Raw genomic sequence first — 25,735 nt, forward strand, 5'->3', positions numbered from 1 at the left:
GGTCTCCAGCTGTGTTTATCGGGAGCTCAGATAGCACCGGGGGACCGGCCAGCAGGGCCTTAGATTCCTGTGGGGACGTGCCATGCTCCCCGCCTGATGGACTCGCTCAGTGTCCTGGCCTTTGGCACCCACAGCTGGAACATTTGCATCAGGACACAGCTGGGACTGAGGGCAACGCTTCATGCTCCTCCTGAGTTCCTCCTTCCTGTCACATTTTCCAGAGGATTCTAAAGGACGATACCGTGAGCCCAATCCCTCAAGCCTCTCCCCCCCCCCCCCCGGCCCCTGCAACTCTGACGCCCTCGCAGATGTCCCCGTGGCCCTCTGAGCCCCCTTGTTTGAGCTGAACTCCGAAACCAGGAGGTGAACAGGGTCAGGGAGCCTGGGTGGGAAGAGGGAAGAGGCGAGAATGAAGGCCTCATTGGGAATGACCCCAAAAAGCTGAACTTGAACATTGCCTAAGAATAGCCGGAACATTCTATCTCAGCCGTCGGCCCAGGCTCAGGATAGACAGTTGGCATTTTTAGCCTTTGTTGAGTTTTCCATCGACGTTTCCAGGGAAATGATTGAGGCTTGGGGTCGTGCCCCTGGTGCTCAAGTGACAGGTGCCCGAGGGGAGGCTGACTGTCCCTGGCCCTTTGGGTTGTTTCCTGGTGATGCACAGATCTCATGGGGCCACTCACTGTGCCCCAGCTGCTGGTGTGGCCCCGGACCTGCAGTGGCGCATGGGATAGCCCCTGCCCCTCAAGCTCCAGGCGGACTGGGCCCCACGAGGGCCTGGTATGTCATGGAAACGGGTTGGAGCAGGTGAGGGGCAAACTGGACAGGCACATCTGTCCAGAGGGGGCAGCTGCCACCCCAGGCCCCCTGTTCTCCTTTGCTTCCTAAGCCCTTGGTGCCTTCCTTGTAGTCTCCTTCGCTGGCTCGACACCTTCTGGGCCCCTAAGCGTCGGTGGGCCCAGGGCTTGGTCCTTTTCTCTCTCTAGACTTGCTCAGGAGTGGCCTCATCCACCTTATGGCCTTTTAAAAATATGTATATATTCAAAAGTTGTGCGATCTTCATCATAATAATTTTAGGACATTTTCATCACCGTCGAGAGAAACTCCAGACCCATCAGCAATCCCTGGGCTTTTCCCTCCTGGCCCAGCCCCTGGCCGCCACTCATCCACTTCCTGTCTCTGGGGGTTTGCCTGCTCAGAACCTTCCATATAGACGGGATCATATGATATGTACCCTTTTGTGTCTGGCTTCTTTCATTTAGCACAGTGTTTTCCAGGCTCGTCCACGGGGCAGCGCAGATTCGAGCGTCATTCCTTTTTATGGATGAATAGTATTCCGTTGTATGGAGCCCCATTTTGTTTATCCATTCATTCCTTGAGGAGTGTTTGGGCTCTTTCCACTTTCCGGCTGTTTTGAATAGCGCTGCTCTGAACACCCGCACGCCACCTCCTTGTGGCGCCCCCGTGGCTTGAAGCCCCGTCTCTGTGTCCAACGTGCAGCCTGGACCTGTCTCCCAGGCTCCGGGCTTGTTCTCCTGCCCACTCAGCTTCCCCACTTGGAGGTCAGACAGGCATCTCCTACCTAACATGTCCAAAACAAATGCTCGGCTCTCCTCTTTCCCCAGACTGGGCTCCCCTCCCCGCCACCCGCTTGTCCCCATTTCTATAAATGGCCAAACCCGAGCTGTCTTTGGCTCACTGTCCATCTAGTCTGTTAGGAGGTCCTGTTGGCTCTGCCTTCGGAATCTATCCTGAGTCCAGCCCTTCTAGCTCCTTCACTCCACCTTGCTCCCGGGCCCCTGCTACAGTCTCCCCCTGGGTCTTCCTGACTCTGCCCTTGTCCTCCACAATCTCTTCTCAATTCAGCAGCTGAGCCTAAGCCAGTTCATGTCATTTCCTCACTCAAAACCACCCAGCAGCTGTCACTCAGATCGAAATCCGGATTCCCCATCCCTGTTACCCATAATGGGTTACACAGTTCAGTTATGTTTCTTTCTGACCTCCTTGCTTCTTCTCCCACCCCCCTGGCTCTGCTTTGGCCACACGTGTCTCCCTGCCGTTCTCTGAGCACAACAAACACATTCCTGCCCCAGGGCCTTTGCACTTGCTCTTTCTTCTGGGACATCATTACTGTAGATATCCTGAGGCTCATGCTCTAATACTGTCAGGCCTCTGTGAGCCTTGCCTGACCTCCCAGCTGTAGCAGAAGTACCTCTGCCATTCTCTGTCCCCTCGCCCTGTTTTTATTTTTCTTCACAGGCCCTTTACCTAACTCACATTCTGTTCTATAACTCGTGGTATACGGATTGATCTTCTGAATCCTCATTAAGCTGTCAGCTACTGGCCAGGGCAAAGGTTTGGGCCTGTTCTGTTTGTTGCTATCCCCCAGTGTCCAGAATGGTGCCTGGCACATAGTAGGGACCCCTCCTCCCCCAGTTACTCACTGAATGACTATGGAAATGCCACCCTAGTGTTGCCAACCGTTTCTAAATCCAGAAATTGGGACTTTTATGTGCAAGTGCCTGATTTCCAAATGTCATCTTGGTTCAAAACTTGTCTAACATGCTGGGGCCAAATAGGGCGTGTCCTGGGTGCCGTCTGCTGGGGACAGCTGCTCTAGCGGGCTTGTGGCAGGGATGCTTTTTGCAGAATGGCTGCTCAGGGTACAGCCTTGGGGCCCCGCACGGGCTCTGGTGTGTCTTGCACCTCCCACATCTGTCTGCGGGTGATGCAGCTGTCGCCCACGCTCAGCGCGAAGACCTTGCCATTCAGTTGTTCCCTCCGTGTCCCTGGCCACCAGGTGTGTGGCACCCCTGGGGATGGACCGTGGTCCGTCACCACTGGGGAGGTGTTGCCATCAATTCTTGGTGCAAGGGGATGGCTGGGGAGTGGCATGTTCCCCGGAGTGGGGATGTGGACCACTCGGAGGCCTTCACAGGATGTTAGGTGGCCCGTGAAAAACCTTTATGTGTGGTGAGTGGTGGGGGAGGGGGCGGGAAGCCCTGGAAAGCTGTGCATCCCATAGGGAGGATGTTCTTTTCTTAGCAGATCCCTTTGTGCCTTCCTGATTCCCTCCGGGAGAGGGTTAGGGTTGGTGCTACAGTGTCAAGCGTTTGGGAGGCCATTTATTTACTCACCAACGACTGCTGAGCAACTGTTACGTGTCAGGCATCGTCCTAGGTGCTGCAGATACAAAGTGAACAAAATGGTCCAGAGCTCTACCTCTGTGAGACCAGCATTCTGCTGGGGGAGACAGACAACGGTTGGATGGATAGAAAATGAAAATGCCTGTAGAGTTGGCACGGGTGGAGGAAAATATCTCAGACTAAGAGGGTTGGTAAGGGCCCGGAGTGGGGGACTGAGAGGGTGACATTTGAGCAAAGACCTGGAGGAGGTGAGGAAGGGGGCTGTACAGGTACCTGGGGGAGAGTCTGACAGACAGAGGGAAGAGCCAGTGCAAAGGCCCTATGGCAGGACTGTGTCTGAGGAACAGTGAGGTGGCCAGAGGAGGATCTGAGGGAGAGAGTGGGGGAGTGAGGTCTGAGAGGTGATGGGGCCAGATGGGGCCCTTATGGGCCATTGTGAGGTCTTCGTCTTCTCTGAGTGTTGTAGGTGGCTCAGGAAGGTTCTGAGCAGGGGAGGGACAGGGTCTCACTTCGTTCTGACAGGATCCCTCTGGCTGTGTGTGGAGAATGGACTGTGGGGGGAGGTGGGGGCGGGGTCCAGGGAGTTGACTTCAGCCGTCCAGGTGGCAGGTGGCTGGACCAGGGTGGTGGTGGTGGGGGGTTCATTTTGAGATTTGCCCCTTCACATCATTTGCCCATTTCCTATTGGATAATTTGGGTCATTCCTCTGGAGTTCTTTCTCTGACCCTGATGTTATGAAATGAGCTCCTTATCTGCCAGGATCTGGCACTGTTTGTCACCATCTTGGTGCGGAAGTCAGAATTCTCCTCAGTGCATCCCCCGCCGCCCTGGCTCTCGTGCTCCCCCGGCCGCAGCGCCCACCCTCCATCCTGCCTCTTGGGCTGAGCGCTGACACCTTGCCCACAGCTGCTCTGACACCCGGTGCCAACCCAGGTTCTTTCCTGTGTGGTCGAGCAGCAGTAGCCTTGGGACGCTCCCTCGGGGGGCGGCACCTGCTCTCACCTCTTTTTTTTTCCCAAAGCTTCGGGTCACACTGTCCTTCCCCTTGTCTGATTTATCTCGTTTGTGTTCACTGCCTGGGGCCGTTGTCTGGTCCCCCTTCCCCTGCGGGAGCACCTTTTGCCAGAGAGGGGGCTCCATCTCCCCTTCCTTGCTTCCCCTTTGCTGTGTCCCCGGAGCATGGCAGGCGCTCAGGAAACCCTCAGCGCCCTGATGTTGCAGAACATCTGGGCCTCGGCACCGTTAGGACCTGTCCTCCAGAAAAGAGGCTGTTGGTTTCCAGGCAGGGCAGAAATGAAGTGAATGGAGAAGGGGCGTTCTGGAGCTGGTGTTCTGCTCGGAGTGCTCCGAACAACGCGCTGGCGGACTGCCATGCTGCCCAGCTAGCCAGTGTTGTCAGACAACAGACTGATGATGGCTAGCGTAGCCTGAGTGCCTACCAGGTGTGTACTTGACCGCGGAGGTCCTTTTCCTGGAGTATCGGATTCACTGTCTGTGAACAGAACCAGACAGGCTCACGTCCAGGTTCCTCCTTTTACTTTCTCTGGGCTTTGGGCTCTTCTGCCTCAATCTCCTTATCCGTTAAAGGGGATAAGAATGGACCCTACCTCTCAAGCACAGAGTAAAGGCTGAGTGGGCGGGAACTGCTGCCACCCTCCTTCTCCTCCTCTTCCTCACCACAATCCTCCTTATCAGTGCTTTTCAGCATGGAGGGCGACTGGCCCAAGGTCACCTGGCTGCAGAGGGGCGGAGGCAGCCCTGGCACCCACGTGTGGCATGTCAGAGCACCACGTCTGTGATTCTCAAGGGAACAAAGAGGTGGGGAGATACTGGAACTGTTGGGCACGTCTGGATCAGATGGTTAAGGGACCCATCTCTGCCGGCATGGTCCTGTCGGTTGAGATTTGGTTGGAAAATCTTCCCTGCAATCTTGAGGTCCTGCCAGTTTCTCCCTCTTGTTTCTCTCTCATCGCACGTAGCGCGTGGCTGAAGCCCTTTGATGACAACGAGCCTGGCCTTCAGCTCGGCCCAGGCCTGCACTTGTGCGGGGGGGGGGGGGTGGGAAGTGGTGGGGGAGGGCCGTGGAATAGGACCTGCCTGGACTGGCCACTTGATACGGTCCGTCCTGGTTCCTGGGAGGGTGGGGTGTTTTTATACCTGTCCTACAGATGAGAAGACTGGGGCTGGGGGGGGGTCCGTATCTGTGGCCTTCTTCTGACTCCTGATGTCCGTCTTGTTTCTCTATTTTCCTTTCCGTCTTTCTCACTTACTCCCAGCTACACCGCCTCCTTGTTGTTCCTCCTTATATGCCGTCTGTGCTCCCACCTCAGACCCTTTGAATTTGCTCTACCCTCAGTCTGGCACCCTTCCCCGAGATTTTTGCAGGACTCCCTCCCTTGCTTTATCCAGAGTCTCTGTTCAAATGTCACCTCCTCCGAGAGGCCTCCCCTGACCTGCCATTTGAAAGAACACCTCCTGGGGTCCTGGGTGGCTCGGTCGATTAAGCATCTGCCTTTGGCTCAGGTCATGATCTTGGGGTCCTGGGATTGAGCCCCACGTCGGGCTCCCTGCTCAGCAGGGCATCTCTTTCTCCCTCTATCCATCCTCTGGCTTGTGCTCTCTCTCTCTCAAATAAATAAATAAATAAAATCTAAAGAAAGAAAGAACACCTCCCTTTCCAAGACCTTGTAGCCTGTCATTCTGATTTGCTTTCATAGTATTTATCACTGCCTGACATTGTATTGTACATGTGATTTTTCTTTATTTTGGCCCTTCTCCTTTACTAGAATGTGATACCCACCCGGTGAGGAATTTTTCTTTGTTTCTTTTGTCCCCAGGCCCTAAAATACTGCTCTACCACGAAGAAGGTGCTCAGAGGACATTTACTGAATGAGTGAATGAATCAGTGATGTTCCCCAGCCCCAGAACACCCAGCCTGTACAGAGCAGGGCCGGGATGTGGTGCAGGGCCGGGTGTCTGGGCCCCAGTGAGTTGATGTCTCTCATTCCCGTCCTCCCCTGTCCCTCCAGGAGCTGGCCAAGAGGACTCCTGGCAAGCACCCGGACCACCCCGCGGTGCAGAGCGCCCTGCAGGCCATGAAGACCGTGTGCTCCAACATCAACGAGACCAAGCGGCAGATGGAGAAGCTGGAGGCTCTGGAGCAGCTGCAGTCCCACATCGAGGGCTGGGAGGTGCGTCCGGGGCGGGGCCTCCGCGCTCGCGCAGCTGCAGGTGCTCGCACCGCATTCAGCCTGCCGGCTGTGTTTTGTTTGGCCTCCGTGGTGTGTGTAAAAAAAAAAAAGTTTAGTTATTTTCCAGTGAAGTCCACATAAAAGTCTAGATTTCACGTTTCTTTTGAAAAAATCAGTAGCACGGGGCCCCCACTTTTCACGGCCACAGCCACTAGAGCTTTCGGTGTTCCTCAGTCCCAACTGCCCCCCAGTCCTCCCCAGTCTCTCTCTTTCACACGTTGCCTTCTCTGCCTGGTGTCTGTAGGCCTTTGAGCTCTTGATGCCAAGGTCCGTGGTAGTGCTTACGGGTCTACTCCAGGACAGAATTCTGGCTTTGACGCTCCCTTGCTGGGTGACTTTAGGCAGATATCTTGACTTCTTTGAACCGCCTATTTCCTCATCTCTTCCTGGCACACAGTATGTACTCAATAAATGGTCTCATCTCTTCCTGGCACACAGTAGGTACTCAATAAATGGTCTCATCTATTTCTGGCACACAGTAGGTACTCAATAAATGGTCTCATCTCTTCCTGGCACACAGTAGGTACTCAATAAATGGTAAGTGTTGCTATTATATTACTATCGTCATGCTTACTGGGGGGGGTCTGGGATTCTTGAAATCTTTTCGTTGTGCATGTGTTTAAACCTCCACATCTTCCTTAGATTTGTTTGTTTAAACCTCCATGTCTTCCTTAGATTATCAGAGATTTCCTACAAATCTGTTGAAGGAAATGGGGAAATCTGAATAAATAAAAAAAATCAGTATCAGAGTAAATGCAGCCGGCACAGAAGATCAAAAGCAGAGATGAAAGACGTCTAGATTCTTCTCTGAATCATCTGCCTTTGGGTTTTCTGGTGCTTGCGACTTTTGGGATTTCCATTTCTTTCCCCTGCGTTCTGGAATCCTGGATGCGACTCCGTGTCACTGTGGAGATTGAGAGTCTGGCTGTAGAGAGGGGCCTGCTTTCAGGGAGGAGGCCGGTCGTGTGGATTAGCGCGGCCCTGTCCCCTTCCTCTTCCCGCTGGGCCTTCCCGTCCTGCCAAAGCCAGGGAACGAAGAGCTGAGTCGCTCAGTCCCCCTTGTAGTTCAGGGTTGGGATGTAATTGGCCGCACTCAGATCCAGCTGCTGGGGATTTGGAAGACGGGGTGGGGCAGAGGCCCCTGGGCTGTTTTTGCAGCAGAGCAGAGCCCTGGTGTGTCTGGCTTTCTGTGGTAGCATCTTCACAGGGTCCGGCCTCCAGTGCCCTGGGTATCCAGGGGCACGGGACATCTACTTGTTGTTGGTGGCGTGTATCTAGCAGGCAGGGATGGCTCTGCAGCTGACAGTGGAGGCGGCAGCTCCCGAGGGCCTGGATGCAGCCTGGGTGGTGATTTCCTGGAGGATCCGCGTGGGCAGGGGTGTGTGATTCTTCCTTTTCCCAGTTGGGGCTGAGGCAGTGGTTCTGTGGGGGGTGGGCCAGCCCTACAGTGTTGTTGGCTTTCTGGGAGCCCTGGTATGGATTCCTGGCTCCCCTAGACCATCCAATGATGAAGGAAGCCCCTTATTTCTTTCTGCTTAAAATGTATGTAGCTTGGTTTCTGTGTCCTGCGACTGCAAATTATCAGATCCTCCGGTGTGTCAGTTAGGGTCAGTTGTCTCAGGACTCATTTCAGCCCCAAGATGTGAGAGCTCCCACTTTGTCTCTTGCAGTCCTGTTGGCCTTGCCCTCCCGGTTCCATGAGAGCGGGAGCTCCAGGCATCATGTGTTCCCACATAGCAGGAGACAGGGGCACGGCCAGCTCAGTGAGAGGGAGCTCTTCTCCTCAGTGGAGGAAAACCTTTCCCAGAAGCCCCAAAGAGACTTCCCCTCTCATCTCATTGACCAGGGGGTCACATGGCCACTTTCAGCCAACACGCTTTCCTGAAGAGCAAAAAGAGTGGAGGATGTGTTTAAGCCTGTTTGGGCTTTGAGCTTCCTGGCAGCCAAGGTGAAGAGAGCAGGAGACATAAGTTACTCAATATTAATTTTTCAAAAAAGGAAGACAGAACTGTTCTTCTGGGAGACAGAGAGTTTCCTGGAAACCAGCTGAAGAAGAAATTTCTCACATGGGCCCCTGTGGAGAGGAAGATTGAGCAAGCAGTTTGGCAGCCGGAGCAGAAGTGATTTCTTGATGCCTACTTCTGGGAAGGACCTAGGGAAATAAGAACTGAGGATCTTTGGGGGTCCTTTTAGACCCTGAAAAATCCACAGTTGGAGAGTGGCCCTGATTTCGATCACCGTTTCTGGGTAGGACATGCATGCGGCACAATAAGAATTTCTGGCAATTACTGAGCCCCTATTACACGTCGCCAGGGCTAAGCGGAGGTGCCTTCATGATCCCCATTGGAAAGCTGAGGAAACTGAGGCATGGGGACTTGCTTTGGAGGCCCAGCCCTGTAACTGATAGACTGCCCGGCCTCAGGCAAGTCTGTCCTGCTCTCTTGGCCTCCATTTGCCCTTGGTCGTTTAATTTGACTAATAATATCTCTTGAAGGTATCTCCTGGTGTCATTCTTTTTTTTTTTTTAAAGATTTTATTTATTTGTGTGTGAGAGAGAGAGAGCACAAGCAGGGGGACCAGCAGGCAGGGGGAGAAGCAGACTCCCCCCTGAGCAGGGAGCCTGACTTCGAGGCTCAATTCCAGGACCCTAGGATCATGACCTGAGCCAAAGGCAGACGCTTAACAGACTCAGCCACCCAGGCGCCCCTCTCCTGGTGTCATTCTGAGGATAAAGTGAAAATTGGAGTGTGACTGCTCTTTGGAAGAAGTAGAGTGGTTTTCTGTGCAGTAGAAAGGTTTTTTTTTTTTCCTTTTAAGTGTATTTATTTAAGTAATCTCTATACCCAATGTGGGGCTTGAACTCGCAACTCGGAGATCAAGAGTCACATGCTCCACTGACTGCGCCAGTAATAGAAAGGTTTTTAAATGCAGTTTGATCCTCAAGGTGACTTGTAAAAATAATGTGTCGTAGCTAGAAGAAATGATGCGTAACAGTGAAGCTCCTTGCGGTGGCCTCACGCGCTCTGTCCTTACAGCCTCGGGGACAGTGTGACTTAGGGTGTAGTTTGTGGTGAATGGCCGTGGTTGCAGATCCTTACTGCTGATAATCTTCCTGATAATTACCGGTCTTTCCATCTGACCTCTCGCCAGTCTGGTTAGCTGGCTGCATCGAGCTCTTGGAATATGGCTGGCAGGGGACTCGTTGTGGGGGGAGGGGAGCCTCTCCCCGGCTGCTCTCTGGCTGTGTGCTTGGGCTTGCATCATGAGTTTGATCGCTGATCGCTGGCTCCTCCCCCTCTCCCATCCTTCCTAAGCTGCTTGTCCTTTTTAGTCGTGAGACTGGTTTACTTAAAACCAGATAAGTTAAGCCATAAATCCACTTTACGGCGCAAGGAAATGGCAGGATGTTGCAATACCGTGGAAGCGAGTGAACGAGCCAAGCTCTCTTTGCGGGGAGGGGTTCTTTGTCCTCAGTTTCCCCATCTGAAAAGTCTGGATAATGGCGGTCCCCCTTCTTGGGTCACTTGAGGGTTCGGGAGGGACGCATCCACAGCACTCAAACCGGTGCTGCTCCATAAACGTCGGGCGGAGCTGTGGCCGCAGAGCGGGTTTCATGCTTAGTTTTGTTTTGTTTTTTTTTTTAGATGAAAAAGCATCATGCAACTTTAGCTACAGCTCAGACCCGGTGTGGGCTGACCCTCCCGCAGAGGGACACTTGGGGAGCAAGCCCCATGGACTTTCGTGCGAAGCTCACAGTAATAAAAAGAAATGCATGGTCTTAATAAGAAGGAAGTAGGGCACACTCGTCTCGCTGGCTCTGGAAACGCTGGTTTAAGAGACCGTCAATTGCCCACTCACCCACGAGGGGACAGAAGGAAACAGGAGTGAGGAACCATAAAATTGTTATTCAAATAAAAAAAAAGAGAGAGAGAGAGACCATAAACAGAAATTGTCATAGGTCCTTCCACCCTTCCTGGGATGCCTTGTGCTCCAGGGGGCTGTGGTCTCTCCCCTTTGGAGACCCCTGCTCTAGACCAGTTGTCTCATAAAAAGCCCTTCAGGTTGTCAGGTTACCTTCTAAGAGGCAACCCTCCCTCCCCCTCCCCTGGGTATTGGGGCCATCCTGTCTGGGTTCAAATCCCAGCTTGCTCACTGACCAGCTGTGTGACCTTGAACACGTCACTTTCCTGCTCTGTGCTCCAGTTTCTTCATCTGTAAAATGAGAGTTGTCGTAAGGATGAACTGGACTTGTTTAAAACACTTAGAGCAGTAGTGGGCAGGGGCGCCTGGCGGCTCAGATCACGAAGCGTCTGCCTTCGGTGACGGGCGGGTGGTAAGCTTTCCCATCTTCTCTCCATGTCAGCGCTTCAGGTCGAGCACGTCTACACTGTCCGCAAGTCTCTAGCCCGGGCTGGCGGACACCTTGGTGCCCAGCCTCTTCCCTGTGTATCCGATCCTCGGCACCACCCCTGACCCAGGGGCAGGGATCCTGGGGAGACCGAGAGCCAGCTGGGCTTCTCAGCAGGGCGAGGGCGGACGGGGCAGCCGCTGGTAGTGTCCTTGGCATTCCGGGTGTATTTGCTAGGTGGTCTTTGGCCAAGGCTGGAGGGGCAGCTTCCCAGGCTGGGTTCACTGCTCTCTGTGGTCCCTGGATGTTGACAGAGAGGTCAGGGGTAGGCCTGTGTGACGTCGGGGTTCTGGGCCCTGCAGCCCGGCCAGGTACTGGATCCAAGCAGCTAGAATCCCCCTTTGGAGGCTGGAAGGGCAGAGAAGTGGGCATGAGTGAGGTGAGGGGACGAGGTGGGGAGGCAGGCGGCCTCCAGGAGCGGCTGGACGGCTTCTGCCCTGAGCTGGCCCGTGGGCCCTGGATAGAGCCTCATCACCCCAGGAGTCACGCTCACCCTGTTGGCGAGGATACTGGGGGTCCCGGGGGGCTCTTCATCCTGAGAGCCCCGAGCCCTGGTGCGGTGGGTTCACTCCGCCGCTGGTGGCTGTGTGTGGAGTTCGATCCCCGTCTGCAGGGGGCAGGCGTCCATGCTGTGATTTCTGTTAACGGTTGCACACTCCTGCCCGAGGCTGCCTAGCCCTTGACCTCGGGAGGTGGGTGTCCCAGGACCCCAAGTGAGCCCCAGAGGGCTCTCTGGCATTTTTGGGAGATGAGTTTGCTGTGCTCAGGGGACACTGCATGGAGCAAGGGAGACTGCAGTGGGCAGTTAGGAGAAAGCCTGATTTCTGTGTTTCTGGAACCAGTTCCCCTTCCTGGGTCTCAGAAATAACTGAGTCAGCATACCTCATCGGGTATGAGCTCCTCTTTGGTTCTGGGTGTCATGTGTTTGGGGAAGGAGACGGGGCACACTTCTCCCTCTGTCTTTCTCAAGTTCATTTTTGGGCAGAGACAGCATCGTGTCTCATTCTCCCGCCTCTGTAATCTGCAGGTCTGTCAAACGAACCTCCCTGAACCCCTCTTTTGCATAGTAACCCTTGGGCCTAAATGTCACAGGCACCCCACTGTCTCCCTGTTGATGGGCGTGGTCCTAATCCTGTTGTGTGGGTTCAAGTGCATGGTCGGGTGCTGAAAGGAGAGAGGGTGGCATAAACGAGGTAGAAGTTGGTTTCTCAGCAGCAGAGCTGGGCGGGGGCGGGGCAGGGGCTCCCTTTGGACCCAGGTTCCTCCCAGCTCCACCGTCTGCTACAGCGCGTGCCTTCACTCCGGCTGTCTTCCAGCCTGTGACAAGAGGGAAGGGAGGGAGAGGAGAGGAAGCTGTTTTCTTTCAAGGGAATGTTGTAAAAACGGGGCACACGGGCCAGATGTTAGTCACATGACCACACTGGTCCAGGGATGCTGGGGAACGGAGTCTGTGGTTGGATGGCTAAGTGCCAGCTAAACTCTGTTCCTGCGACAGGTGAGCAGTCTGCGTAGCTGGCCTCCTGGGCCCTCCCAGGTGTGTTCCCAGCTTCCTCTCATTTCGCACTTTTGAGAGCTCTGTGCCCCGCCTCGTGTCACGGAGATTCAGGGAGCTGCACGCACAGTGAGGTCGTAGGCACTCCCGTCCCTTAGCAGAGGTGAGCGGGTAGAGTCTGAGACCTGCTTCCACCTGTGTTCTGTCTGTGGCTAGGGTCCTGCCCCGATGGCGTTCGCACTGTGTTTGGCACCGGCTCTGTAGGCATTTCCTGAGCTCTGCTGTGTGCCCGAGACGGTTACAGGTGCTTGGAAGACAGGGGCAAACGCTTACTGATGCTCAACAGGCATGCTGGTCGGGGTGATACCATCACCAGCCGAGACTTAAATGAGGAAGGGATAGGCAAAAACAAAACAAACATGAAAAACCCTAAGCCTCAAGCAAGAACTGAACCAAAATAAAACCGGACGCCAGCGTGGGCCGCGGGCCGGGTGGGTCATTTCCCCTCCCCGAGCACAGGCTTTTCTTCTATGAAATGGGCCTCCCCATGTGCTCTCCCCGGCATTGTTCCAGCCTGCTCCACAGACAGAAGCCGTCGATCAGATAGTTTGGATTTTTCTGTCTGCTGACAGATTTCCCGCAGCGGCGCATTTAGGTTTTGGGCCGCGAGCGAGGCAGTGGTAGGTTCGGTCTCGGAAGGAAGCGGATAGCCCCGAGTGCTCTTCCAGATTGGCCAGCTCATTCCCTGCTCCCTCATCACTCTCCCAGGGCTCCAACCTCACGGACATCTGCACCCAGCTCCTCCTCCAAGGGACTCTGTTAAAAATCTCCGCGGGCAACATCCAGGAGAGGGCCTTCTTCCTCTTCGACAACCTGCTGGTCTATTGCAAGCGGAAATCCAGGTGAGCTGCTGGGCGGCGCGGGCGGGGCTGCCGGGTGCGCCCGGGGGCAGGGATTGGGTGGGACCTTGACGGTCTCTCTCACGGTGACCCCTGAGGCTCGTCACTTCCCTCTCTTGACCTCCCTTCTCTCTTCCGAGTTGAGGGGTTTGTTCTGGGTCAGCACTGCCTAATAGGAAAATTACGCGAGCCACACGTGTTACTTAAAATGTTCCTAGCAGCCACATTAAAAAGGTCAAAAAGAAACAGGGCAAGTGAATTTAAATCATTTATTTTTTCCAATATATCTCTAAATATTATTTTAATGTATACAACCAATGTATAATCAATTTTTGAAAATGATTAAAGAGATATTTTGTATTTGTTTTGCTTTGTACGCGAAGTCTTCAATCTGCTGCATATCTTACACTTACAGCTCCTCTCGGTTTGTCCTGTCCTCGTTGTAAGTGCTCAGTAGCCACACGTGGCTTGTGACTGCTGTATTGGACAGTGTGGATCGAGACGGTCACAGAAATTTGGGGATCTTTGTGACATTAACATCCTATGATTCTAAGATCCAAAGGTAGGGGATTCGAGGGCAGAGGGCTCTTCCACTCTCAAGCGTTTTGAGGGAAAGGATAGTATGTTTGCCACCCTTGTGTTTTTCCCTGGAGTTTCCCACACTTTGCAGAGTCGAGGAATGAATGGATGGGTGGGTGAGTGGTAGACACGTCCAGATGCGTGCATGACTGCAAGTGTGAATGACGGGATGTGTGGGCAGATGGGAGGAGGGACAGGTGCATGGGGGGTGGAGGACGAGTGGATGGTGGATGAAGGGGGGCAGGGAGGATCGTGGATGGATGTGTGAATGGATTTGTGGGTGGATGAGTGAATAGATGAAGGAACGAGGGGGTGAGTGGTTGCAGGTGTAGGAGTTGGCTGGATGGAGGGATGGACAGAAAACTGGGGGAATGTACGGGTGCTTGGGTAGCTGGAGACGTGCGTGAAGACCTGTGAGCTGGCAGACGTGTTCAGATGAATGGTGAGTTGGGGCCTTCATGTGTGATATTTAAATGAATGGACTGATGGAGGGATGGTCATAAAATGGGAGACTAGTAGCTAGATGGTCAGTGGGGTGGATGGATGGATGGTTGGTTGATAGTTGTTGGGGTGGTTGGATTCTGGGATGGAGGGTTGGGTCATTGAATGACCAAGTGGGTGGATGGGTGGATGGATGGTTGGAGAGAGGGAAAATTGGGAGACAGAGGGGTAGGGGAACAGGTGGCTGGCTGGGTGGGGAGCTGGGTGGATAGATTGGTGGACTGAGACCCCTCTCTTCCAGTATTCTGAAGAAGCTTTTTGAATCCTCCTTCTTGTTACCTTATTTCGGGGCTGAAACAGTGACTTTCCAGAGGCTTCTTTACTCCTTCCTCTAGGAAAAGCTAAGGCGGAGGGGAGGTCCAGACCCTGGGCCTTACCATCAGCATTGCCTCCATCTTCCTTTGTGGCTCTAGGCATGTCCCTTACTGTCCCTGAGTGTCCTTTTCCTTGTCTGTTTTTGCTGGCCTCCTAAGGTCATCGTGAGGAACCTTTCCACAGGATGAATGATGGCGTTCCTTGCATCGGTGTGGGCTTCTCTTTCTCCTCCAGCCTGACCTCGCTGAGCCTCAGTTTTCTCTTCTGTAGAATGGGGATGATAAACCCCTTCTTACAGTAGAGTTTGGTGTAGAGCCAAGCCCCTTACAGTTGAACCCCTGTTCACATTTCTCTAGCTCTGTGGCTTTGCCTCTCTCTGCCTCAGTTCCCTCATGTCAAACTCAGGTGCATTACCGTATGTATCTCAAAGAGGGATCGCCTAATGCGTTAGGCGTGCCCAGTACGTAGCAAAGCTCACAAAATAAGGGTGAGCTGCCGTTACCGTTACTGTTAACTGACCTCCATCCGTGTTGGGTGCCTGTTCACGTACAGGTACAGCTCCAGGCACATAGTAGGCACTTCAGCCACGGGCCCCTCCCCCTCTGCCCTTCTTCCCTGTTCCGCGTTTGGTCCTTCTGGTTAAAGGCCTTGGCCTCCCTCTTCTACCATCTCCTGGAATGTGTCTTCCTTTTTTGATGTTTGATTCCTGCCCACTCTGGTAGGTCTGTCTGGGTCTGTCTCAAGTCCCCCAGTCCCCCCACGAGCACCCCCTTTTCCTTCCTCCTTGCTTCCCGTCTCTTCTCGCTGGGCCCATCCTGAGAGTCCTCCGCCCTTCCCTGCCAGGCGCCCCGGGCTGTCTGAAGCAGGCACCTTTCCCAGAACACTGGGGTTTAGAAAACAATGTCCCTTCGGTCGTGTGTGACCTGCTCCAGCTTTGACTGACTTTGCTCATCCTTCGGCCGCCCTAGCGCACGCCTTTCCTCCGTCCGTGTGGTCGCACCTGTTGGAGCAATAGCGACCGATTCTGGTGCCGGATTCCAAGTGGGCCTTCTAGGGCTGGCCCTGTGGCTGCCATGAGCTCTTTTAAGGCCATTCCCTGCCTCAGTTCTGTGAGTGAGCCAGGCTGGCTGGAGGGAAAGGGCACATCTGTCTCCTGAGAGAACGTGGCTGGCGGCCAGCATTCTTGCCTCTGGATGGGGAGCCAGAGGGCTGGGCTCCAAGAGGTCCCAGAGGGATTGGGCAGGGGTGGATGGAACTGGCCGGCCTGACTGATGTGGTCACAGGAAACGCCTGCCACTGCTAGGTGTCTGCCGACTGTTTTGTCTTTGCCTGGGTCATGCGGGGCACCGCCCGTCCGGGACACGGGTCAGGGAAGGTCTCTGACTCAGAGCGTTTCTGGCCTAATTCTAAAGTAGAGGCTCCTTGGATATCAGAAGCGGAAGGAGTGTTCTGAGAGCCCACCTCCCCATTCTTTGGAATGGGAAACTGAGGCCCCCAAGAAGAGAAGAACCCGAGAAGAGCTCCATCTCTAATGCCTCAACTAAGGCTTGTTGGCATCTTAGAAGTAGCAGCAGCGTGTGGGGCTTAAGGGCACAGAGGCCCTGCCGCTCACTGGCCCTGCGGCCTTGGGCAAGTTCTGTCAGCTTTCTGTGCCTCTATTTTCCTATCTGTTCAATGGGGCTAAAAGTCCTCCCCATCCGATAGGATTGTTTTTCTAGATGAAGTACTATAAAACACGTAAATGGGTTAGAATAAGGCCTGGCACGTGTACGTAAAGGAGAAGAATTACCACTCTCTGGCTTCCTTTGGGGGTCTTGCACGCAGCTCACACTTAAATCGTGTCTAAAGAAAGATTCTTCATTTTCATCACAACTCCCGCCACAGACCTTTTCCTCCTCGAGTCTTCCTCGTTCTGAGTAAACGTGCTACCGTTTACCCAAGAGCCCAGGCCAGAGCTGTAGTTGACCTTGATGCTGACCTGCCTCACCCCACGCCCACTCCTTCAGCAAGTCCCTTCCTTCTGTCCCCAAACTTTGGCCAGAACTTCAGTGTCATTCTAGTAGGAATTCCAGAAGGGAGTTTTTGTGTGTGTATGTGTAAATGACTGTAAAATTTATACAGAAACACAAAATCGCCTCGACAGTTTGAGAAAGGACAAAGCTGGGGGCCTCCTACTGCAGTACCCCGGCTTTCCTCCACAGCTGCGGTTATTAAGACAACGTCGTATTGGTGCAAAATCAGACAAAGAGCGTAGTGGAAGAGAAGAGCGAGTTCAGGAGCAGCCCCCCATGGAAGTGGTCGTTTGGTTCGTTTGATATCCAATGGGGGAAACTGAGTCTTGACTGTCAGCTCACACAATGCACGGAAAATCAACCTCAGATGGATCACAGATTTCAATGTGCAGGGTAGAGCAATCAGGCTTCCAGAAGAAGGCATAGGAGACTATCTTCACGGTTTGGTGGTAAGCAAAGATTTCTTGAATCGGACAAAAAGTGTAATTCTAAAGGAAAAACAGATTCATCAGATTACATTAAAATTAAAAACTGCTCATCAAAAGACACTGTGAAGAGAGTAAAAAGCTAAGCTGTGGATTAGGGATCTTCGCAATCCATTTAACTGACAGGGGGCTTACATCCAGAGTATATTAAGAAGTCCTATAAGTCAAATTTGGGTCTCTGTCTGTTTCTATAAATAAAGATTGATTGGCACACGGCATGCCCATTTGTTTTGGTGTTGTCCGTGGATGCTTTCCTGCGGCAAGGGCGGAGTGGAATCTTTGACACAGAGACCATGGAGCCCACGAAACTGAGAATGTTTGCTATCTTTCTGGCCCTTTTCAGAAAACATTTGCCAACTCTTACTATAAATCATCAGGAAAAAGTTAACCCAACAGAAAAATGCCCAAGGGACAGTCATTTCACAAAAGCCCGTGGGCCACAGGACCAGATGGCCAATAAACATGGAAAGGTGCTCAGCCCCGTTACTCACCAGGGAGATACCAGTGAAATGTTTAATGAGCCGTGACTCTGCCCACCACAATGGCCAGCATGGAAATTCGCTACAGAGGATGGGGAGCCACCGGAATGTTCCTACTCTACCGCGGTGGGGAGAATTGGTGCAACTACTTTGGAAAACAGCTTGGCATTCTCTGGTAGAGCCGACCGCGTACCTCCCTCGTAACTCACAGTTCAGGTAGATCCCCTGTGCAGACGTGCACGTGTGTTCTTCGTAAGACCCGCGCAAGAACAGTCATGGCTGCGTCAGACGGGAATCAGCCGACATACCCGTCACCGTCAGCCTTTGCGATTCCATGTGTGTGAAGTTCCAGAATAGGCAGAGGAAGCCACGGGTCATAGGTCAGGATAGTGGTGACCCTTGCAGGGGAGACGGGGGGAGTGACTGGGAAGGGGGCAAGGTGGGGGGCTTTGGGGGTGTTTACAGTGATGATGGAGGTGCTCACTCTATAGAAGTGAAACGAGCCACGTCCTTCTTTGGGCATTTTCTCCCTGTGTGGATTTTCTACTGTAATGAAAAGCTTACAGAAGCTTGTACATGTGCTCACGGGTATAGGGGCACGTGGGTAGGCACGCACAAACCATCGCGCTGCTTGTTGGCTCCTAGCTCCCCCCCTGCTTTCTGCTGGCCCCACCTGCCGTCCCTTCTCCACAGGAAGCCAGGGGGAGCCTTTTATAACCTGGATCAGATCGTGTTCTTCCTCTGCTCAGACCCTCCATGGCCCCCATCTCACACTGGCAGGAGGAGTCCATCTTCCTGGCCCACAAGACCCCGCAGGATCTGGCCTGTGTGGCCGCTCTGACCCCTTTCCCCACACTTGCCCTCACCCACTCCGCCCCAGCCGCCAGCTGGCTTGTTGCTCCTTGCAATGTGGCATGAGGGCTGTGTCCTCCGCCTGGAATGTTCCTCCCCAGATACCCTGCTAGGCTCCTCCATCATCTTCCCTAGGTCTTTGCTCCAAAGCCACCTCTTCATGAGGCCTCCCCTGACCACCTCTCCCTCCCCGGTCCCAGTTAAAATCACCCTCCCAACCATCTCCTTTATTATTATTATTTTTACAAACCTTCAATATTTTATTTTAATTAAAAGCACACACATTGCATTCATTAAACATTCTTTTCATTGGGAGCCAAGGTCTCTTCTTTGAGGGTAAGTTCACTCTTAACACAAAAGCAACTCACCTTTTTCAGGTCTTTCCAAAACAGTTTAATTTTCAGGGAGACAACTCTCTTTCCACGTTCATATGTCCTCACTTACATAACACATAGTTTACCCAATTATAGCGACAGGAGCACATCAGGCCAATGGATGTGGGAACATCCCGCACCTGGTGGAGCAGAGGGGCCTGTGTGCACCACAAAGTGGCCTTCGAGCCCTGAGACTCCCTTCTCTGCTTTATTTAACCACACATTTAGCACTCCTGACGTCACTCGTCTTTGACTTCTCTGCTTAGCGGCTGTCTCTGTGCCCCTGCCCCCTCATATCGGAGGATGAGTTCTCAGAGACTTTGTTTTGTTCACTGCTGTAGCCCCAGCTCCTAGCGGAGTGCTGGCACTCAGTAGGTGTTCTCTAAAGTGCTTGTTGAATGCATGGATGAGTGACTTGCCTTGGCCCCAACTTGGCATCCTCTCCATAGGAAGCTCTGGTCAGATGTTTGTTGAGTGACTGAGTGAGTGGCAGATGGACCTGAGCGAGGGCATGAATGGTGGGCAGCTGGATGGGGATAGTTGGGTGGACTGCTGACTCTGGGCACCCTTCTTCTCCGGTCTGATTTCAGGAAGACCCCTCTATTAGACACTCTGAGAGCCCCTACCCACTTTCGAGCCAAGAGGGATGAGTTTCTATTGCTTCTGATTAGTTTCTCATCAGTGTCAACTGTTAGCTATGGCTCTGTGAGGTCAGCAAGGCGACGAGCCTGTTTTCCAGATGGAGAAACTGCGTCTGGAAGTGGAGAAGTGACTTGTTCAGGTCAGCCAGCCACCAGCCGAAAACCCATGCTCCTGAGCCCGGTGCAGTGCTCCTGCCATCTCCGGGCGCCCTTCCAGATTACCGCTCTGCTTCCCTTTGCTCTTTCCAGCCCCTGTTAGGTGAGACATAGGGGTTGTTGACTTCCTGCTGTCTTTCAGGGTCACCGGGAGCAAGAAATCCACCAAGAGGACCAAGTCCATCAATGGCTCCCTCTACATCTTCAGGGGTCGAATCAACACTGAAGTCATGGAGGTGGAGAATGTGGAAGATGGGACAGGTAGACCCTAACCCCAAGGCCCTCCTGAGCTCCAGCCCCACCTGCTCCGTGGCACAGTCTCTGTTTTTTCTTTCCTTTCTTTCTTTTTTTTTGTGAGGTTGGGAGGTGCAGAGGGAGAGGGAGAGAGAGACTCTTAAGCAGGCCACCATGCTGGGCGTGGACCCCGATGCGGGGCTTGATCTCACGACCCTGAAACCATAACCTGAGCCGAAATCTAGAGTCTGATGCTTAACTGACTGAGCCACCCGGGCGCTCCTCAGTTTTTCCTTTGATTTGACATGTAACCTACCTAAGAAAAGTGTCTAAAACATAATGCACATCTAGTGAGCCCCTGGGTAGTCACCATTCAAGTTAATACGTAAAACGCTGCACGTACCTCGGAAGCTCCTCACACACCCCTCTCAGTCACAGCACCTCCTGTCCCCCAGAGGTAACTGTCCAAGTTGTCTGATGATCATTTTCTTGCTCTTTAAAAAACATTTTTATCTCCTAGGTACGCGTTAGTAAACATCTTAATGAAAATTTGTTTCAAAACTTTCTTTAAATGGTTATATCATTATGTGCATATTAAGTGGCTTTAAACATATCCATGTGGTTGTATAGATCTCGCCTTATGAGTCTGTCTAAAGGGTCATAAAATATCGTGTGTTCTTTCGCACCTCGCTCTGTGTTTCTGCATGTAGCCGTCTGCACGGTGTTGGTTCCCACTGCTGTGTGACACTCTTATTCATGCCTGTGGTGATAGACATTTGGGTCATTTCTGCTGTTTGCTATTATGCACAGTGAGGCCGTGAGCAGTCTTGTGTGAACCTATTTCTGCATGCGCCCTTGGACTTGGCGAGGGCAGGAGTTCCTAACTGGTTTTGAGACACAGACTCCTTTGGCAGTGTCACGAAACCTGTGGACCCCCTCCTTGGATTTAGGGTATGGGCAGCTTCCACTTCCCTGGAAAATGATAGCCTGTTTTTAAAGATGGTGGCCAGTCCCCATCCCAGCGAGCAGTGCGTAGGGGCCCCGGACTTGATTTTGTTGGGCTTGCACTAGGTTTTAAGTAGGCTTGCCCAGATGAGATGGGCAGGGAGGCTGGGACATAATCCCAGGCTCTGGGACTCCTGCATTTGTGCCCGGACTGTGGGGTCTTGAAGCCCCCGTAATTGAGGGGTGGGGGTCTTCGTTTGCAGATCTTCTGTTCTTTGCAGAGAATAGAGAGGAGAAGGAGTGAGCATTCGAAGGGTTGCAAGTTCAGCTCTCAGACCCTGTTCCTGTTGGTGCCCCTGGCACCCTGCCTTTCTGGAGCGAGATGCACTGGTCCCGTGATCTTGCTTTCAAGCGTGCAGCGGGGACCGTTCAGAGTTGTATGGCTGAGTCCGGGCTCACCCACCTTTGCCTTCTGCCCCTGCCAGCGGATTACCACAGCAACGGCTACACTGTCACCAACGGCTGGAAGATCCACAACACGGCCAAAAACAAGTGGTTCGTCTGCATGGCCAAGACAGCGGAGGAGAAGCAGAAGTGGCTGGATGCCATCATCCGCGAGCGGGAACAGCGTGAGAGTGAGTGGGCCCTCTCCTGGGCCTCCGAAGAATGGTGGCTCTGGAGGGCTTTCCTGGGATCCTGGTGTGTGTATGGCTTCCCCTAGGCTGGTCACGTCTGCAGAGTGAGGACTGCGTCCAGGGAAGGAGCTGGGGTCCTTTCCAGAGAGGTTGGAGGTATAAGAAGCAGGTCAGTGAAGGGCTGTGTTACAACTTGGTGGTATCTTAGATCACCCGAGGGCATCTGTTAGAGCCCACTCGACAGATGGTGAAACTGAGGCCCCGTGGAAGGGACTTGCCCAAGGGTCAAGGGTCACATGGTTGGCCACCCTGAGATTCTTGGCACCCTTCACCCTTGAGGGCTGGTAGCCAAGACGTTCCCTGCATGCCTCTGTCTCCCCCACGGTTCTGTTTCCTTCAGCTAGGGTTCTTTGTGCTTGAGACTCGGAGTCTGCATCTGGGAGGAGGATGCTTGGGGGCCGCTCATTGACTGTGGTCACAGATCTCTCTGGGCCCAGGTTCCCCCGAGGCAGCTTGCATAACGTCGTGCGGGGCTGGGTGTGGTAGCTGGGTGGGGTTGGGACCTGGCTTTGGGTTGTTGTGCAGAGATCTGGGAAAAGGGAGCTGTGCTATGTCGGGGGGCAAGTTACTTTAGCTTGCCAGAGCTCAGTGATGCCGTCTGAGAAGTGGGGATAAAACGTTCCTGCTGCACAGGGTTGTAATGCTGCTAAATGCGGTTTGGATTTGACCTTACTTGGGAAATTTGACACATGATCCTAAAAACCCTACCCCCTCCCCCCACCTTTGCAAAGGAGGAAACCGAGGCAGTTTTCTCTGAATCTGCAGCCTTCCACTTGGGTGTGTCATAGACCTCTCACACTTGCCGTGTCTAGTCAGAACTCCTGATTTCCACCCTGCCTTCCGCTCCAAACCTGGAGGTTCCCCATCTCAGTACCTGGTTCCTCCCTTTGCCTGGGGCCTCAGATTCAAACTCTTGGTGCCGTCCCTGGTTTCTGCCCACTCCCCAAACTCAGTATATGGAGTCCCTTTACTTCTGTCAAATCCGCCCACTTCCCTTTCCCTCCTACTTCCATCCGTCAGCAAGTCACCACCATCTCTCAGGAATATGGGCCCAGCAGGGCTGGATCCATTGTTTTTTCTTTTCCGTAGAGAAGCTAGATTTTAAGTTTCAGGTGGTATTTCTTGACTTTAAAATTTTTTTTTTTAAAGATTTTGTTTATTTATTCGACAGAGATAGAGACAGCCAGTGAGAGAGGGAACACAAGCAGGGGGAGTGGGAGAGGAAGAAGCAGGCTTGTAGCAGAAGAGCCTGATGTGGGGCTCGATCCCAGATCGCCGAGATCACGCCCTGAGCCGAAGGCAGACGCTTAACCGCTGTGCCACCTAGGCGTCCCTCTTGACTTTAAATTTTGTTCACAGTTTTTTCCAGTGGTTTGAGGCCCAGCTAACCCCTGAAGCTGGCCCCTGGTTGGCAAGCTTGTGAGCCCTGAAACTGGTCAGGGCTGGGCGTGTGCTCAGGACGGGGGTGGGGTTCAGGGGTGTGGACTGGCCTGGGTGTGGCTGATCAGTGTCTTTGTGGTCAGAATGGAAAGCTGTGGTCCTTGCAGGGTATATGCGAGCACCAGTAGGGTGTGGCCTCCGTGGGCCTCAGTCGTTAGATCGGGTGTTGTCCAAACCTTGACCTCAGGGCTGGGTGTGCGGGGGATGGTGCAGGCTGGGATCAGGAGCACAGATCTGGGTCGAAATCCTGGTTCGCCACGTCTAGTTGGGGAACAGACAGACAGCTACATTTCTCTGGGCCTCCGTGTCTTCATTTGTAAAGGGGGATTATTTTGCCTAACAGGTTTCTTGAGGATTAAGTGGCGTATAGTAGGTGCTTCCAGCATTTTCTATTGTTATTTGTCACTGCAGTTGTCAGGAGTGGACAGGGTCCAAGTAGAAAATGTGGGCAGGGATCTGGTCAGGGTTCTGTGTGTATTGTCTAAAGAAATGGGCAAATTTTTATCCCTGGCTAGAAGAACTCAGTAGGCTTTCTGATAACCTCTGAATTTGGAAACCCATGGTCAGGTTGAAGGGTCAAATGAGCTTGACTGCTTATTACCCTGGGACTAATCTCTCTGGGCCTCAGCTTTGCCATCTGTAAGATGGGGGAGATCAGCCTCCCCTCCCCCCCCAAGCAGGGTTGTGCCAGGAGCCACTGGCAGGTGCTTGGAGCAGTGGCTGACACGCAGTGAGTGCCCTATAGGTGACCCCGGCTGGGGCAGTCATGGGGGCGGCTGGGCGGCGGGCTTCCAGGAGCTGCAGGCCTGCCCTTCTCTGCTCCCTGGTGCCGACGCCCGCCTGAGTGCTGACCATATGCCTCCTCCGTAGGCCTGAAGCTGGGCATGGAGCGGGACGCCTACGTCATGATTGCGGAGAAGGGGGAGAAGCTTTACCACATGATGATGAACAAGAAGGTGAACCTGATCAAGGACCGCCGGAGAAAACTGAGCACCGTCCCCAAGTGCTTCCTCGGCAAGTGAGTGGCCCCACCCAGGCCTCTGCGGGGTCCCTGGGCTGGTCCCGGGCAGCAGGTGGGCCAGACTGTGCCCACCTGGCTCTTCTCCCGGAGCCCTGCGGGGCAGAGCTGCTAAAGCACCCCGCATCCTCGTGTAACAGACCTCAGAGGTCAGGAAGGATAGTGGGGTCCCCCGTCAGGTCTTTCAAATGTTTCCTGCCACAACTCACTGCAGAACATAAGTTTTATGTTGTCACCTGGGGCACACATCCATGTGACGTATGATCGAAGCCAGTTTCACGAAGCTTACCGTGCTGGGTATGTGCTGGAAGTATCTCTTCTGTGTCTTTTCTGTTCTCTTTCTTTGCTATTCTGCCTTGTCCTTGGTATGTTACTCATTTCTTCATTTGTTTTAAAAATAATGTGAAGCAAGACCATGGCATTGATTTCACAAACTACTAATGGGTTGCCCACCAGGGATTGAGAGACACTGTCCTCACACTCAAAACGGAAGTCACCATAGATATTTCAAGTGAGGGATTGAGAGACACTGTCCTCACACTCAAAATGGAAGTCACCATAGATATTTCAAGTGAGGGATTGAGAGACACTGTCCTCACACTCAAAACGGAAGTCACCATAGATATTTCAAGTGAGGGATTGAGAGACACTGTCCTCACACTCAAAATGGAAGTCACCATAGATATTTCAAGTGAGGGATTGAGAGACACTGTCCTCACACTCAAAATGGAAGTCACCATAGATATTTCAAGTGAGGGATTGAGAGACACTGTCCTCACACTCAAAACGGAAGTCACCATAGATATTTCAAGTGAGGGATTGAGAGACACTGTCCTCACACTCAAAATGGAAGTCACCATAGATATTTCAAGTGAGGGATTGAGAGACACTGTCCTCACACTCAAAACGGAAGTCACCATAGATATTTCAAGTGAGGGATTGAGAGACACTGTCCTCACACTCAAAACGGAAGTCACCATAGATATTTCAAGCGAAGAGGTCTTTAACACAGGGAGTTGATGTCAGAGTTGCTGGAAGTGCCGAAGAGCAGACGTGGGCCTTTGCATCAGTCCACGCAGGCTGCTGTCACCACGCACCGCAGACCGAGCAGCTTAAACAGAAACTTACCGCCTCATGGTCCTAGAGGCTGGAAGTCCGAGACCAGGGTGTGGACAGGGTTGGCGTCCCGTGAGGCCTCCCTGCCTGAGTTACACGTGAGGGACAAAGGGAGGCTCCTGAAAGCTTTCAGGATTTGAGGGCCTCCAACGTCTCTGTTTGGGAAATACATTCCTTCCCAATAGTAAAACATTTCCCCCCCTGCGCCCATTTTATAACCAAGGATCCAAGGGGTCAGAGCACAGGTGTATCTCAAACCCAGATTTACATCTCCTTCACCTGGTGGGGGCGGCCGATACACCGTCCCACTAAAATTGCCAAGCTATGTGTCAGCCCTGCTGTGCGCTCGACGTGGGGGTCTGCACGGAGGGTGCCAACCTCACGGAGCTTGTGGTCCAGCAGGGGAGGGGAGTTTGCCTGGGCGGCGGGGACTTTTTTGAGATCGTATTGACTTATAACCCACCCACTTCCCAAAAGCTCTTGAAGAGGCCCTGGATACAAGCCTTTGTGTTATGATGTTGCCACGGACCAGGGGAGAGGTGATTTGGACAAAGGGAGTCACAGTAAAGATGGGGGAAGTGGTTGCATTCTGCATCATTTTGAAAGTGACCGCATTTGCTGGTCGGGTGAGAAAAAAGAGAGCTGAGGATTGTGAGCCCCTGGAAGTCTGGAGTTGCCGCTTGCTGAGAAGGGGAGG

The 25,735-nt window shown here is 53.2% G+C and overlaps 1 protein-coding gene across 1 annotated transcript in view; it reads left to right on the forward strand.

The window, feature by feature from the left end:
- PREX1 (phosphatidylinositol-3,4,5-trisphosphate dependent Rac exchange factor 1) overlaps positions 1-25,735 on the forward strand; it is a 174,615-nt gene that overhangs the window by 91,944 nt on the left and 56,936 nt on the right. Inside the window, exons 6-10 of the mRNA XM_087853518.1 lie at positions 6,176-6,337; positions 13,066-13,199; positions 19,733-19,851; positions 21,255-21,404; positions 23,775-23,922. Of these exons, the coding sequence (XP_087709644.1) occupies positions 6,176-6,337; positions 13,066-13,199; positions 19,733-19,851; positions 21,255-21,404; positions 23,775-23,922 (713 nt within the window). The remainder of the gene's footprint in view (positions 1-6,175; positions 6,338-13,065; positions 13,200-19,732; positions 19,852-21,254; positions 21,405-23,774; positions 23,923-25,735) is intronic.

This window comes from Ursus americanus, chromosome 22 (assembly GCF_024610735.1).
Source record: "Ursus americanus isolate L20-20 chromosome 22, mUrsAme1.1.p, whole genome shotgun sequence".
Taxonomy (NCBI): Eukaryota; Metazoa; Chordata; class Mammalia; order Carnivora; family Ursidae; genus Ursus; species Ursus americanus.